The sequence below is a fragment of the Mycteria americana genome, unplaced genomic scaffold, assembly GCF_035582795.1.
Source record: "Mycteria americana isolate JAX WOST 10 ecotype Jacksonville Zoo and Gardens unplaced genomic scaffold, USCA_MyAme_1.0 Scaffold_29, whole genome shotgun sequence".
NCBI lineage: Eukaryota > Metazoa > Chordata > Aves > Ciconiiformes > Ciconiidae > Mycteria > Mycteria americana.
In genome coordinates this window covers 3635012-3650633 of record NW_027445621.1, presented here as the reverse complement: position 1 = coordinate 3650633, position 15622 = coordinate 3635012, and the positions used below count along the sequence as shown (strand labels likewise).

Genomic DNA, 15622 nt, shown 5'->3' with positions numbered 1-15622 from the left:
AAGCCTGGGAAATCCCAGGGTCAGAGCGAGGTGGGGAAGCAGCGGGGTGGCCAAAGTCTGCAGGAGGACTGCCGCAGGCGTGGGAGAGCATGGGCCAGCCTGTGGTGGGGATGAGGGAGGGCCTTGGTGGGGCTGGGACTTCCCCACCACAACCAAGATCTCTGTCCTCTCAGCTCTCAATACTGTCACTGCCACCAAGAGCCATGAGGGGATACCATGGCCTTACAGCCCCATGGCCTGGTTGCCTCCTCATCCCCCACAGAGTTCAGGCAGTCCGAGGGTCGTCCTGCACTCGTCATCGCACACCCCCACATCGCACTGCTCCATGAAGAGCCCTGAGCAACGCATGAGGAGCAGGATCTCCCTTCCACGTCCCAGGGATGGGAGCTTGCCCGTCCTTCTTGATGAGACACACCAAGGGCTCACGTATGTCCTGGTTTTGGCTGGGATAGAGTTAATCTTCTTCCTAGTAGCTCCTATAGTGCTGTATTTTGGATTTTAGTATGAGAATAATGTTGATAACACGCTGATGTTTTAGGTGTTGCTAAGCGGTGTTTACACTGGTCAAGGACTTTTCAGCTCCCCATGCTCTGCTGGGTGCACAAGAAACTGGGAGTGGGCACAGCCAGGACAGTTGATCCAAACCGACCGAAGGGCTATTCCATACCATATGACGTCATGCTCAGTATAGAAACTGGGGGGCGTTGGCCGGGGAGTGGCGATCGCTGCTCGGGACTGGCTGGGCGTCGGTCGGTGGGTGGTGAGCGGTTGCATCACTTATTATTTTTTTCCCCTGGGTTCTGTTCCTCTCTCTCTCTTTTGATGTTTGCCTTTTCATTACAATTTATTATTATTATTAATATATATTTTTTTCTTTTTCCCAATTATTGAACTGCGCTTGTCTCGACCCATGAATTTTCCTCGTGGATTCCTCCGATTCTCTCCCCCATCCCACCGGGGAGGGAGGGTGAGCGAGCGGCTGGGTGGTGCTTAGCTGCCGACTGGGGCTCAACCGTGACAAAGTGGCATCAGAGCCACCTGCACGGTGCCTTTGTCACCTGTAACCAGTGCTGACCCCTTTGCAGTCCAAGGCAGCCCCCAGGGAGGGGTACCGCCGCCCGTGCTTCCCTTCATGGCTTCATCGGTGATGGCCCTCAGGGGGCCACTGACACCCTCAGAACCTTGGAGATTTTAATCAAATTTTAAACACTTCTTCAGCAGCTTGTTCAATCTTCCTTCGGTACCTGCAGTTCAGGAACTTGGCACCAGAGGGCTCAGGGAAATGCAAATGCCCGAACACGCCATGGCTCTCTGCAGCTTCCTTTAATTCCTCCATTCTTCTGCGGTTCATGAGAGAGATGTCAGGAGTAGAGTCTAAAAGACAAGATTTGAAGACGAAATAACACTTGAAAAAGGGTTATGCTTTTCCCACTTGTCTTTTATTTTCCTGCTGACAGAATAAACAATATCACCAATCTCCACTTCATATTGATCCAGAGTCTCTCATGATGAAGTATGAATACGTCGGACAAGCAAGACCCTTTCTGGCAGACGCTGCAGAGACACTCTTCATCCCACCACCCCCATCACCCCCCACTCTGCCATTTCTCTGCCCGCTCACCGCAGACTTACAGCACTCATGTTAACATCGAAGCTTTTCCCACTCCGTTTGGAGCTGAATGTCTCAACATCAATTCCCATCTGCTTTCTTTGGAGAAGTGGCTGCAGACAGCCACAGCATTTCTCTTCATTAACAAAAACAAAAACACAACTAAAAGGGAAAAGAGTAGTTCGGGAAAGAATAAATGACATTCCTCAGCTGTCTATCAAGTTCAAGTTGCCTCCATTCAATTCCACTTCTACTTTTGAGTGGAAAATCTTCCCTGAGGTTAGTAGGAAAGGACAGAGAGAAAGGCGAGGAAGGAGTTGGCCGAAGAGACGGTCAGGCGACAGGAGCAGCAGCTTGAAACTGCCTGAAGCTCAAAGCAGCACCCGGGTACTTGGGAGGGGTCTGAGTGAATGGAGAGTAACGGGAGGAGGAAACTGGAAGGACACTGGAAAATGCATATGTGCCGAGAGTCTGCTGAGAAGATGACGGGAGAAATGCTCAGTTTAATCAGGACATGTGGAAATACCTAAAAGATTCGTGAGATTCTCTAGACTCCATAGTGGAGAGAGTAGTGGTCAAGCAAGTGCTGGGAAGATCAAGGTTTCTTGTCCTGAGAGCAGCACCCGTCCGGGAAAGTTTCATGATGGCAACACAGGAAAACGTGATTTCTCTACTAAAAGTATTGCAACATTTCAGCTGATGAAAATGTTCCCGCACTATGTAAATGTGGAGAAAATTGCCTCATCTTTGCAGGCCGAGCTCAGTTCCTGACCAGAAGCCTCCAGTGCCACTTGAGGAGGTCCTGGTGTGCCTGACAGACTCACCAGGGACTGGTGGTGACCACAAGGGGCCGTGGGAGACCGGGACCCTCCCATTGAAACTGCAGAGGGAGGGGACACCAGGCATCGGTGCTCCTCTAACTCAATCCACCCTGATTGCCAAAAGTGTTCTTAAAAAAAAAAAAAAATACAGGAAAAAAAAAGAAAAAAACCCAAACGCAAACCAAACAGGCCCTCCTGCCCCACCATAGGGCAAATATTTTGAAAGAAATCAAGAGGGAGTATAAGAGCATAAGGAAGTTTAAAATATGAAAAGTGCAATAATAGCTATCTTTTGCTTTATTTTTCTATATTTCTTTTCTTTTTCTATTTGCTTAGTTTCCAGTTCACCATGTCCCTCCAAGCCCAACCAGCCCATCATTTCTATACCCATCAACTTAGTCAACCATGCAGAATGCGCTGTCCTAACTCGTGATCCCAGAGGACGTGCTAAGGGACACACTCTCAACCAAACTGGGGCTAAGCAGCCTTTAGTTCCCCAGCTCATCTTCTGGGACTTCTTGAAAGATGCTCGCAACATTTGCTTTTCGTCAGTCTTCAGAAAGTTCCCCTGATCTCCCTGACCTTTCAGAGATGATGATGAGTGACACCACTGTGACACTGGCCTGCTCTCTCATCACCCGTGGAGGCAGCCCCTCTGGTGCCCTCGACCGTTCAGGGCTGAGTTTGCTCAAGTAACCCCTGACCCGACCCCCTTCCACTGCTGGTTGTTGTCCTTGGGTTCTGCCGCCAGGTACAAAGGCCTTGAAGACCTTTCTGGGAAAGACTGAGACCAAGAGGACGCAGAGGATGTCAGACCTCTCTGCATCTACTCTCCCTGAATTCAGAAGTGGCCCCGCATTGTCCGTGTTTATTTTTTTACTCTTACTGAAGTAGCAGCACCTTAATGGTCCCCTTGGACTCCCTTGCAAGGGTCATCTCTAGGGAAGCTGTGGGGTTCCTAAAGCCATTCCTATTTCTCAATTCCTCCACCTGAAGTGAGTCTCTGCATCCACCTCCTGGATGCTTCCATTAACCATGGAGCTTCCTCATGAGTTCCCTCTTCACCCAAGCTGCTCTTGTGAGCTATGCACTCACCACTGCTCTTCGTGGGCGATTCTGTCATTAAAGACAAGCTGTACTGAGTTGTGCTGCCCTTCACTGCTGCCCACGGGATCGCCACTAAACCCCCCCTGAACAGGCCCACGTCTTCCCCTCTGAGTTCTGACACCTGCACTCTGCTCCTCTCCTTCCTCATTCTGCTCAGGAGCTGGACCCCCCTCTTTCATGGTCACCACAGCCAAGGATGACACTGGTTTTCACATCCCTGACCAGCTCTTCATGGTTTGCAGGGATCTGATGCAGGTGAGCATCATCTATGTTGATGCAGCTGGTGACTTTCCTAAGAAATTGCTCCCACCTCCTCCACAAACCCCTTGGTCTATTTTGACAGTGCTGGGTTCCCCCTCCAATGAACGTCAGGGCAATTAACGTCCCCAGAAAGAGCCCCAGCTCACTCATCTGGAGACTTCCTTGACTTGCTTAAATAAGATCTTGTCCACCTCCTCCCCTTGATTGCAGGTTCTTGATCTCCCACCACCAGGTCGCCCTGACTGGCCCCTCCTCTGATCCTCACCCTCAAGGACTCACCCAACCTCCTGACTCTCCCAGCAAGGAGCTCCATACATCCAAGCAGCTCCTTCACACCGAAAGTCTTCCTCTTCTGATGCTCCCAGCCTGTGTCTCGTGAAGAACCTTTATCCATCCATTGCAGCACGCGAGCTGTGTGAGGCGTCCCACTGTGCCTCAGAAGATGTTCCATCAATGTCACAGCTTGTGACAGACCATGGGGGTTCAGCTCCTCCTGTCTGTTCCCAGGCAGAGGACAGTGTTGCACACCTGGGCTGCAGCCCCTGAGCTGTGGCTCCAGGGCCATGCTCAGACTTGTCATGGTGAACAGTGGTACCAAGCACCCAAGAGTCCTTGTACACAAAAGCTTTGCTTCATGGCAGAGACATGCTGGAGCGGAAGGCAGATGGTGTTGTAAGAAAGAAATGAGGGGCTCGAGAAGAGAGCAATCCCTGCTGTGCCCAAGGTCAGAGAGAAACAGGGCTGGGCTGTGCAGCCCTGGCAGGAGAGGGCATTGCTGTGAGGGGGGTCTCTGCAGCCCTGCAGGGCCTTTGGTGGAGAGAAGCACTGATCTCCTGGAAGGACACGGTGCTGCTGAAAATGTCCTTGGGTGTGAACATCCCCTGATCTAGTCACACTCTAAATTCCTTGGACTCTTTGAAGACCTTATCTTCAAGAGGGTAAGTCAAGGATGGAGGAGAAGAGAACCAGAAGAAGCTGAGAACGTAGGCCCACAAGTGGAGACCCCAGTGCAATGTGCTTCTTATTCATGCAGTGCCTTGCATCTCTGGATAGAGATGGGACAGAGCTGGCCTCACGGCAGGGGTGGGAATCAGTCACTTTCACCCAAGCACCGAATTCATCTGAGATGCCGCCTGGGGTGTCTGTCACGCACCCGCTCTGGGTGGACATGGCTTTCCTGTAGGTCCTGTGCTGTCCCTGCCAGCCACAGGCAGTTTGGGTGGAGAGCCTTGGCCTCTCGCATGGCACTACAGGCCTGTATTTGGGCATTCAATGAGCAGCTGCCCTGCGTTAGGTTAGGCTAGGTGGGGATGTGTGAGACAGCTCTCGTTACAGACAAGGGACAGCTAGTAAATGCAGCTAAAGGAGGGGAGAAAGAGAAAGACTTCACTCTCCCTCTGGCCCATAACTGCCTTTGGTCAGCTGAACACCTCTAGAGGCGGCCCTGAACAGCGTGGGTAGGGACAGGTGGTGATGTCCTAAATGTGGGCATCTGCCGTCATTTCAGCGGGCTTCCTCACCAGGCTGCAGGATGATGCCCCCAGATGTTTCCCACACCAGGTGTTTGTGTGTGAACTCCTGGTCTCCATCTCCATCACTGACCATGGGACCATAGACAAGGGGTGCAGGTGCCTGTTTTTAACAGGCGCCATTACTGAAGCAGGAGGCATCTCACCTCCTGTGGGTTTGTGGCAGGCATGGGAGGGAGCTGAGGTCCCTTCCAGCCCCAGGACTGCAAATCCGGGATGAGATGCCTCCATGGACTCAGCTGATTGCCTTCCCTGCGCATGGGCAAAGGAGATCCCTGCCTGCCAGTGCCCAGGTGTCCTCCCTAATGCTGGGACAAGGAAGGGTGATTCTCAGACCTACGTGTGTCTCTGAGAGGAGAAAGGGCACTGCTGGAAAGAAACGTCTCTGCAGAGGTGAGACAGGCACCATGGGTGTCTTTGAGTGTCTTTGCAAGTAGGTTCCTGGAGAGCCCCAGGGACAGCTGGAGGGAGGGCAGGGTGGGGTGGGGGGCAGAGGAAATGAGGTCTTGGGCAGGTCCTGTACTGCTGGGCTGAGACAGGCTCCTGGGAGGGAGGGAGCTGGTGGTAAGCAGGCAGCACCGCAGAGAGACAGCTCTGCCAAGGGGCAACTCCTCTGCAAAGCGCAGCAGGGCTCTGGGAAAAGGAGTAGGGCAGAGAGAGCCTGAAGGCAGTCTGGAGTGGGAGGACAGAGGAGAGCTCAAAGGGAAGGAATCGTGACAGCCCCTGACACGGTAAGTCTCTTGGTGCAGGGCAATGCAGCTGCGGTTCCTGGAAGGCTCTCCTAAAGCTATCACAGCCTACAGCCTCCGAGATCTGTGCGGAGGAGTGCCAGTGCAGGGGCTCCTGTTAGACAAGTGTGAAGGGGTGAAGGCAGGGTGTGCAGCCAGAGCTGCCCAGGGCATTTCAGAGGGGACTTTTGCAGAGGAAGTTCAAGGCAGGGAATATCTCTAAGGTAAACTGCTTTCCTAAGTCTATGTTTTCCATTTCCTGTGTTTCAGGAAAAAAGGACAAGGTGTTTCTCCGTTTAGAGAGGGGGACTGAGAGTCCTGAGCTGCTGCACTGGGAGATCAGTAGGTCTGGTAGGAGCCAAGGAAAGAGCTTTCACCCACTCCTCTACCTCCAGAGAGCACCAGCATCACCTCTGTTGTCCTCATCAGGGTTTGTCTGACCTGCTCCTTGCTGCCTGCAAACGGGGAGTTCCTCTCGAGAGTGCCTGAAACTGGGAGGTTTCTTCAGGTCAGGGCTGAGCAGAGAGTAGTTGGTGCTGGGGTCTGTGATCCCTGACAGGGAAAACTTGAGGGCAGAGAAACATTTCCCGGCAGGGATAGCTGCAGGCAGCAGGCACGTGGGCAGAGAGCTGTAGGAAACTGCAAGCAGCAATGTCACAGGAGGGAGAATTTGGCAAGCTGCCTGTCATGCCCTCCAACGCAGCCCCCTTCCTCTGAGCAAGACCCCCGGTCTCGTCTCCCACCCAGCAGAGCCTCTGCCCTCAGGGCTGTGTGGTGCAGGGCAGGAGTTGCCTCCTCTGCAGCCGGAGCTCTGGCACAGCAGAGCTGCATCTCTCCTGACACGTGGCCACTTCCCTCTGCAGAGCCAAGGGGCTGAGAGCGACTGCCCTGGGATTTTGCTAGCTGGGAGGTGCTGTGCTCTGCTGGGGAAGGAGAAGGCTTTCCTGATTTTAGGAAACTGGATTTTAGGATGAGGATAATAGTGATAACACGCTGCTTCCCTGCTCTCCAGGTGCACAAGAAACTGGGAGGGGGCACAGCCAGGATAGTTGATCCAAACTGGCCAAAGGGCTATTCCATACCATATGACGTCATGCTCAGTACATAAACTAGGGGGAGTTGGCCGGGGGTAGTGATCACTGCTCGGGGTTTGGCTGGGCGTTGGTCGGTGGTTGGTGAGCAGTTGTGTCACTGGTTTTTTATTTCCCTGGGCTTTTGTTCCTCTCTTGCTCACTAGTTGTTTTCCTTCTCATTACAATTTATTATTATTATTTGTTGTTGTTGTTGTTCCAATTCTTACACTGTTCTTATCTCAACCCACAAGTTTTCTTACTTTTGCTCATCTGATTAACCTCCCCTGTCCCACCGAGGGGGGAGGGTGAGCGATCGGCTGTGTGGTACTTAATTGCCGACTGGGGTTCAACCACGACACTGCTCTTGAGGTCCCTGGCAATAAGAGTGCTGGTGTGGCACAAGGGGTGGGGGTGTTGGGTGCCTGCTCTGACGCTGACCTGGAGGGCGCTGCCCAGGAGGTGTTTCCATAGGACCAAGGTGCCCAAGGCCTCTCTTCATTTTCCAGGCTTGAGACACTGCAGTCAGTGGCTGGGCAATGAGACACTGCTTCCCTTAGCAGACATCACCTTAAGACACCAGGTTCTGCTGGACAGGGAGTGCTGGGGGGCTGTGAGCATCAGCCCAGAAGGGCATAGCTCTCCTGTAGGACCTTGGTGATGTCCGAGAGCACCTGATCTGCCCATGTGGATCAGCATCCTTGTCCTGGCCTCTTCATCCTACTCTGCAAAGCTGTGCTGGAAAGGAGAGGTGTTTGGAAATCTGCACCTTGAACTGGTCCCCTCTGCTCCCAGTCCAGTCCAGTTGCTTTTTCAGAACAACCTCTGTGTGTAGTCCTCCTCCAGCGGAGAGCGGTGCAAGCACAGAGCAGCTGGGCACCAGGCTGATGGACAGAGCAGCCGCCTGGATGGGAGCACTGACGCAGCTTTACACTGAGAGCAACGGGGCAACGGGGGAATTTGACCCTTTCCAAGAACATTTCCCAAGTGGGATGGGAGTGTCTGAATACTAACACACACTGTAACGAGACACATGTGCTGCACCTCATCTCCCACCTTCCTCTGTGGAAGAAAGCGTCCTTCTGAGCTTTTTACCCTCTGCTATAGTGCAGCCCAGGGATCCCCTCCCCAGGAACCCTCCCTCCAAACACACTGGGTGTTGCTGCCTCCATGTGTCATTGCTGTAAAGCAGGGCTGACCCTTAAGGAGCCCATGGGTAGAGGGCACTGCTCTGCACAGCACACTCAGCCACCACAAACCAGAGCTGAAGCCTCGGAGATGCACAACAGTCCCCCAGGAAAGAGAAGCACCCTTAGGTATTTCACAGTGAAGGAATGGAATTTTGCTCAGAGAAGCTTGTCTGAATTTTTCTGTTTTGTCTCTTTTGACAGTTTCCATGCCCAGAACAGGCAGATGTCCAACTGCAGCTCCATCAATGAGTTCCTCCTCCTGGCATTCACAGACACACGGGAGCTGCAGCTCTTGACCTTCTGGCTCTTCCTGGGCATCTACCTGGCTGCCCTCCTGGGCAACGGCCTCATCATCACCGCCATAGCCTGCGACCACCGCCTCCACACCCCCATGTACTTCTTCCTGCTCAACCTCTCCCTCCTCGACCTGGGCTCCATCTCCACCACTCTCCCCAAAGCCATGGCCAATTCCCTGTGGGACACCAGGGCCATTGCCTATGCAGGATGTGCTGCACAGTTCTTTCTGTTTGTCTTTTTCATTTCAGCAGATTTTTATCTTCTCACAGTCATGGCCTATGACCGCTACGTTGCCATCTGCAAACCCCTGCACTACGGGAGCCTCCTGGGCAGCAGAGCTTGTGTCCAAATGGCAGCAGCTGTCTGGGGCTGTGGTGTCCTCTATGCTGTCCTGCACACTGCCAATACATTTTTCATACCATGCTGCAAGGGCAATGCCCTGGACCAGTTCTTCTGTGAAATCCCCCAGATACTCAAGCTCTCCTGCTCAGATGCCTACCTCAGGGAAGTTGGGCTTATTGTGGTTAGTGCCTGTTTAGTCTTTGGATGTTTTGTTTTCATTGTGCTGTCCTATGTGCAGATCATCAGGACCGTGCTGAGGATCCCCTCTGAGCAGGGACGGCACAAAGCCTTTTCCACGTGCCTCCCTCACCTGGCTGTGGTCTCCCTGTTTGTCAGCACTGGCATATTTGCCTCCCTAAAGCCCCGCTCCATCTCCTCCCCATCCCTGGATGTAGTCGTGTCATTTCTGTACTCGGTGGTGCCTCCAGCAGTGAACCCCCTCATCTACAGCATGACGAACCAGGAGCTCAAGGATGCCCTCTGGAAACTGGCCCAAGGGACGCTGTTTCACCGACAATAACCTGCCTTCCTTTCTCTGCACATTTCCCAGAACTTCTCTTAGGCCAGGAGTCTGCTTTTCCCTCTTGTGATAATCCTGCTTATAGATAATTTTCTGTGTTTATACTCCATGCCCTGAGGTTTGATCCTGTTGTGTCTGACCCTTGCACAACACTGTGTGAAATGTGGGATGCCCAATAGCAGCTCTTGAATAAAAAGGCATCTCCCAGGTGCAGTGCCTGAAGGCTGGGCTTGTCCTCCAAAGTTGCTGCCAGGAAAATGGCTGAGGAATTGGTCTTTAAAAGTGTCTGTTCTCCATGTGTTCTCAATGGTTTGGGACTTAAGCTCATGATACCATTGAGTTCCACCAGACCAAATGTTCTGGATTTAAAAGCACTCTTCTTGGTGTCCAGTGGCCGGGGACACACTCCATGAGCTCCCCATTATCTCCTTAGGTTTCTTCATGTATGACAGGACTGATAGCATATACAAGTCTCTCTTAAAAATGAATTTGGAGGGGTGAGGAGCAGAGAGGCTGGGGACTCATCACGTGCCCTGGGTTTGGAATGAATGGAGAGTTAGAAGGTGGAACACCTTCAGTTAAGTCCACCAAAGTAAAGCACTAAATCAATTTACCCATGAACAAGGACTCTGCAGTGCCATGGGAGTCAGTGGGGACTCAGCAGGCAGAGGGAAGGGGAGACTGGAGAGATGCAGGAGCCCCCTGAGGAACCCCAGCACGAGGACTATTGTGCTGTCCTGGGGAGTGGGGCTGGTGGGAGCAGCAGAGTGGGCAAATTCAGTCAGGACTGGGGATCACGTACAATATGAATTCAGGAGAGCCAGAGAGTGCCTAGCCCCCATTTCCTCATGCTCTCAGGGCCAGCACTATCCCTGGGGCTGATGGGAAGACTGAACCCCCCTCTCTGCCCTCCAGAGCTGCTGTGCCCTTCAGAAGGGTGGGGCCACGGGGTTAGTGCCCAGAGCTCTGTAGCACCTTGCAGTGTGCGCTGCTGTGGGACCAGCCCAGGTTGGGCTGCTCTGCTGGGCTTGGCTGGTGTGAGGGCAGGGATGGTGGTGAGAGCTGGGAAGAGGCTGGCTGGGCTGGAAAGAGTCCAGGAGAGGAAAGCACCAGTGTAGAGCTAAGCTGTGAGAGTGTGCAGGGTGGGCGCACACAGCAGGGTGCTCACAGTAGACAATCAGGTGTCATGGTGAAGGAATCAAGGAATCCCCAAATCTGCAAAAGAGAGGGGTCCAGTCTGTGCCATGTTCCCAGGACAGCCTGGAAAATTGTCCGGGAAAACTATCCCAGATGAGTCCCACACTTTAGCCATTTCCGTGTCTGGTCATACACCCCAGCCCTGAGGAGAGACGTTTGCTGCATGGTCACCTCTGTCCTCCTCTGGGGCTCAGTGCCATGCAACTCCACTGCCATTATTAATAAAAAGGGAACCAGTTTGCTAATGACACTTGTTACACACAAGTCCCATAGCTCTTGCCACAGCTGGTCTCCCAGCCAAGCCCATTTTTAGACAGCTCCAGCTACATCAGGTGCTCAATGCCTTGTCTCAACAAATATTGAAAATGTCCATTGATCAAGATCCTACCAACTGGCTTGTTTCCTTGCTCCACTGTTTTATTCTGAAAGTTTCTCAAAAACCCAGCTCTCTCAGCCTCTCCTTGTTCATAACGTGCTCCAGCACTCAACCATCCTTCTGGCCTCTGCAGGACTCGCTCCAGTCTGTGTAGTGTCTTCCTTGTGCTGTGGAGCCCCACAGTGGACACAGCCGTCCTGATGTGGTCCTGTGCTGGGTTAAACTTGGCCAGCAGCCAGGCACCCACCCAGCTGCTCACTCACTCCTGCTGACTCAACAGGACAAAGGGAGAAAATAAATCAGAAAGCACATGGATCACGATAAAGTAAAGGAGATCAGTTACCAATTACTGTCACGGGCAAAGACGTGTTGACTTGCCGAGGATCAATTTAATTTGATACCAATTAAAAAATATTTGGATTGTGAGAAACAATGACAAAAATATGAAAGACCCTTCTCCTCATACTATCTCCCAGGCTCAAATTCCTCCATTGCTCCCAAGTCATCTAATGACCCCAGTCCCAAGAGGAGCAGAGGGGATGGTGAAGAGGGGGTTAACAGTCAGTACAGAACATCTCTGCCGCTTCTTCCTCCTCACACTTCTCCCCTGCTCCAGTGTTGGTCCTCTCCATGGGATCCCACCATATTTGTGATCAAGGCGATGTGTTGTTCAATTCTTTCTGTCTTACTTTTCTCCTTTACACTCACAGAATCACAGAAATGTTGAGATTGGAAGGGACCTGTAGAAACCATCTTGTTCAGCACCCCAGCTGAGGCAGGTTCAGCTAGAGCAGGTTGCTCAGCACGTTGTCTAGGTCGCTTTGGAATATGTGCATTTATGGAGACTCCACAAACTCTGTAGGCAACCTTTTCCGGTGTTTGACCACCTTCACAGCCAAAAAGTGTTTTCCTGGTTTCAGATGGAATTTTATATACATTAATAAGATCCTTCCAAACCTTTTCTTCTCCAGATTGAACAGTTCTATATCTCTGAGCCTTTCCTCCTATGAAAGATGCTGCAGTCCCTTAAGCCAGCTTTGTGGCCCTTTCCTAGACTTGCCTTAGCAGGTCAACAACTTTCGTGCACTGGGAAGCCCAGCACTGGACACAGAGCTCCAGATGTGGCCTCAGCGGCGCTGAGAAGAGGGGAAGGATCACTTCCCTCCACCCGTCAGGAATGCTTTATTTAATGTAACATAGGAGGCTGTTGGCCTTTTCTGCAAGAGTGCACTGTTTGCTCATGCTCAGCTTGTTGTCCTCTTGGATCCAAGGGTTTCTCTGCAGAGCTGCTGTCTAGCCAGTTGTCACGTTTTAACGCCAGCTGGCAAGTAAGCACCACACAGCCGCTCGCTCACTCCCCCCTGGTTGGATGGGGGAGAGAATCAGAAGAATAAAAGTAGAGAAAACTCATGGCTTGAGATGAAGACAGTTTAATAAGTAAAGCAAAACCTGTGCACTCAACTAAAGCAGAACAGGGAATTCATTCACTCCTTCCCGTGGGCAGGCAGCTGTTCAGCCATCTCCAGGAAAGCAGGGCTCCATCACACCTAATGGTTACTTGGGAAGACAAATGCCATCACTCCGAAAGTTCCCCCCTTCCTTCTTCTTCCCCCAGCTTTTAATTGCTGAGCGTGATGTTACGTGGTCTGGAGTATCCCTTTGGTCAGTTGGGGTCAGCTGTCCCGGCTGTGTCCCCTGGCAACTTCTTGAGATCCCACAACCTACTTATTGGAGGGGTGGGGTGAGAAGCAGAAAAGCCCTTGACTCTGTGTAAGCACTGCTCAGCAATAACAAACACATCCCTATACTATCAACACTGTTTCTAGCACAAACCCAAACCATAGCCCCATCCTAGCTACTGTGAAGAAAAGTAACTCTACCCCAGCCAAATCCAGCACACCGGTCAGCCCCCAGTATGATACCCACAGTGGGGCTGGATCACAGGCTGTCCTCCCCCAGGGACTTTCTCAGCAGCACCTTGTCCTTCGTGGAGATCGGCTTCACCTGTCACAGGCCCCACAGTGCTGCAGGGTCACCTGGGACAGCAAAGCCCTCTCCTGCCAGGGCTGCACACCCAGGCCTGTTTCTCTCTGGCCTTGGGGACTGCAGCTTTTGCTCTTTTTGTGGGAACCTCGTTCCTCAGTATGTTGACACCTGAGCTCCACTCCAGCATGGCTCTGCTGGGAAGCAAAGCCTTTCCACACAAGGGATCCCATCTCTGGGTACCAGGTTTCCATGTGACAAGTCTGCCCTTGGCCCTGGTGCCACGTCTGAGCTGCTGCAGCCCAAATGGGCACCAAAGGCCACAGCCTGGGGCACAGAGGGCAGGAGCCCCATGTGCCCTCAGAGAGCTGTGCCATGAGTGGAATAAGAGCTGAGGTGGGGAAGGACAGCTCCCACAGCTTTTGTGGTAAAGGAGATAGACATCTTTAGAAGAGACTGACAGAGAAGATGAGAAGTGGGTGATGCCTTGTGTGATGTCAAGCGAGCTCAGATGTATGGAGGGTTGCTATGGGACACATAACAAGTTAGATGGTGGCTTGTGTGTGGTTCAGCTTCTAAATAGACCACCCATTTTTCCGCTCACCTGGATCTGGAACTCCCAAAGGAGGAAGAGCTGGTCAGGGATGGGAAGACCAGTGTCAGCCTTGGCCGTAGCAACCATGAAATTGTGGTCTCCCCGATCCGCAGGGACATGGGGAAGGAGAGTAGCAGAGAGCAGACCCTGGACATCAGGGAATGAGAATTTGGCCTATTGAGGGCACTGGCAGGTGGGGTTTCATATGGCAGTGTCAGGGCCCTGAGAGCACCCATAGGCCTTCATGGCCCTGAGCATCAGCTGGGGCCTCCACCTGCATCTCTGTCCATGGGCCCAGGAGACCATTGAAGCCCAGGGCTGAGCTTAAGATCCAGCTTGATTCAGACCCAGCTGTATGGGCACTGCTCTCCAGACAGAGCCATAGACACAGCCTTGCTTGTGCATGGACCCTGTTGATTTGCACTTGCAGAGTCACTCCCCAGCTTGATTCTTTACGGGGGGTACAATGGAATGACACCATGGCCCTCCAAGTGCCAGACCCCAGCTGATTCACAGAGGCCTAGGGCCTTTCTGCTGCCTTTCTTCCCATCGCTTGGTCAGGTTTAGGGAGGAGAGGAAGGAAAAGCAGGTGAGGTTTCTGGGTGCCAGTGATTGCAATGGGGGAGCAGAGCTCTCACGTGTGAAATGATCTAAAGGCTATACTAGTTCAAAACTGTTGTCTTCAGCTCTTTTCTTGGAGGCCTTAAATCTTCGGCAGGAACCCAGAAATGCTGAGATCTCTCCACCTTCCCCTCTTTTAGCAATCAAGTTGATCGTACCCAAGTCAGAGGATTTATTTCAATTCTGTTTCCAGCCTAAAGCACCCCATGGTCTGGAGATATGCCAGGAAACTTGCAGAAGGAACCCACTCTTCTGGACAGGAAGGTGGATGTTCCCAGGAATCTCAGGAGGCATGGTGTACTGATAGCTGTGTTGAGGGAGCTGGTCAAATGCCTCATCTCCATTTCTGTTCTGGTGGCCTAGATGCCTGGTTCATGTGTAAACTCTCTCTAGAGATGCTGACATTTACTGAGCAACCATGTCTGACCTCAGAGCTGGCCCTGCTTGGAGCTGGGCATTGTACTAGAGATCACCTGAGCTCCCTTCCTCCCCTGAATTGTCCTATGTGCATATGACGTAGAGACCCTCACCTCCAGATTTATCTCTTCTCGCACGGTGCGTGGCAAGGCACAGGGTCCTGGAAGGGATGCTGGGAAAGAGACTGCTGGGGGTCTCCTGCCCATCCTCCAGGCTGGCTGTGACTTTCCAGATCAAGGAAGAGCTCCAAAGGTGGAGATCACAGCAATGCTCCTGCTAGTCCATTTTTTTTTTCCTAAGGCTCAGCCAAAAGCTCCCAAGAGGCATTTTGTGGCTGTTGCCTCTGTCATATCATCAGCCACTGCAGAACAGAGCTTGGCTCCATCATCTCTCCAGGTAGGTGTAGGCTCTTACTAGGTTGCCCCATGCCTCCTTCAGCAGGCTAGAGAGGCCCAGTTCCCTCAGACTCTCCTCACAACTCATGCTTTAGGCCCCTAGCTCCACCTTGGCAGACCTCCTCTGGACCCTCTCCAGTTTCTCCACTCTCCATTTGAAATGTGAGGCCCAGTGGCTCATATGGCATCGTCCTGGTGCCCAGGCCCTTCTCCTCTGGCCACTACTCAGACAGCCATGTCTCTACCCATGCTGCTGCAAGGAGTTGTTGCACAGTTTGTAGGTTGAGATAAAAATAGATAATAGAGGGACAAAAAGATAAATACAAACATAAACCAAAACCAACTGGTAACGCATAGGTGATCAGTTACCACCTCCCACCAGCAGACTGATGCCCAGGCAGTCTCCCAGCAACAGACACCTTGAACGACAAAAAACTCCACCTCCTTCTTCCTCTCCTCCAGCTTTTATTGCTGAGCATGACGTCATATGGTATGGAATATCCCTCTGGTCACTTGGGGTCAGCTGTCCTGGCTGTTTCCCCCCATCAACTTCTTGCCCACCCC

General features: G+C 52.3%; 1 protein-coding gene across 1 annotated transcript; it reads left to right on the top strand.

Annotated features, from left to right (window-relative positions):
• The first annotated feature begins 8538 nt into the window (after positions 1–8538).
• Positions 8539–9474, top strand: LOC142403469 (olfactory receptor 14A16-like). Its single transcript, XM_075489712.1, has one exon. It carries the CDS (start codon positions 8539–8541, stop codon positions 9472–9474), a length of 936 nt encoding a protein of 311 aa, XP_075345827.1.
• Positions 9475–15622: the final 6148 nt, after the last annotated feature.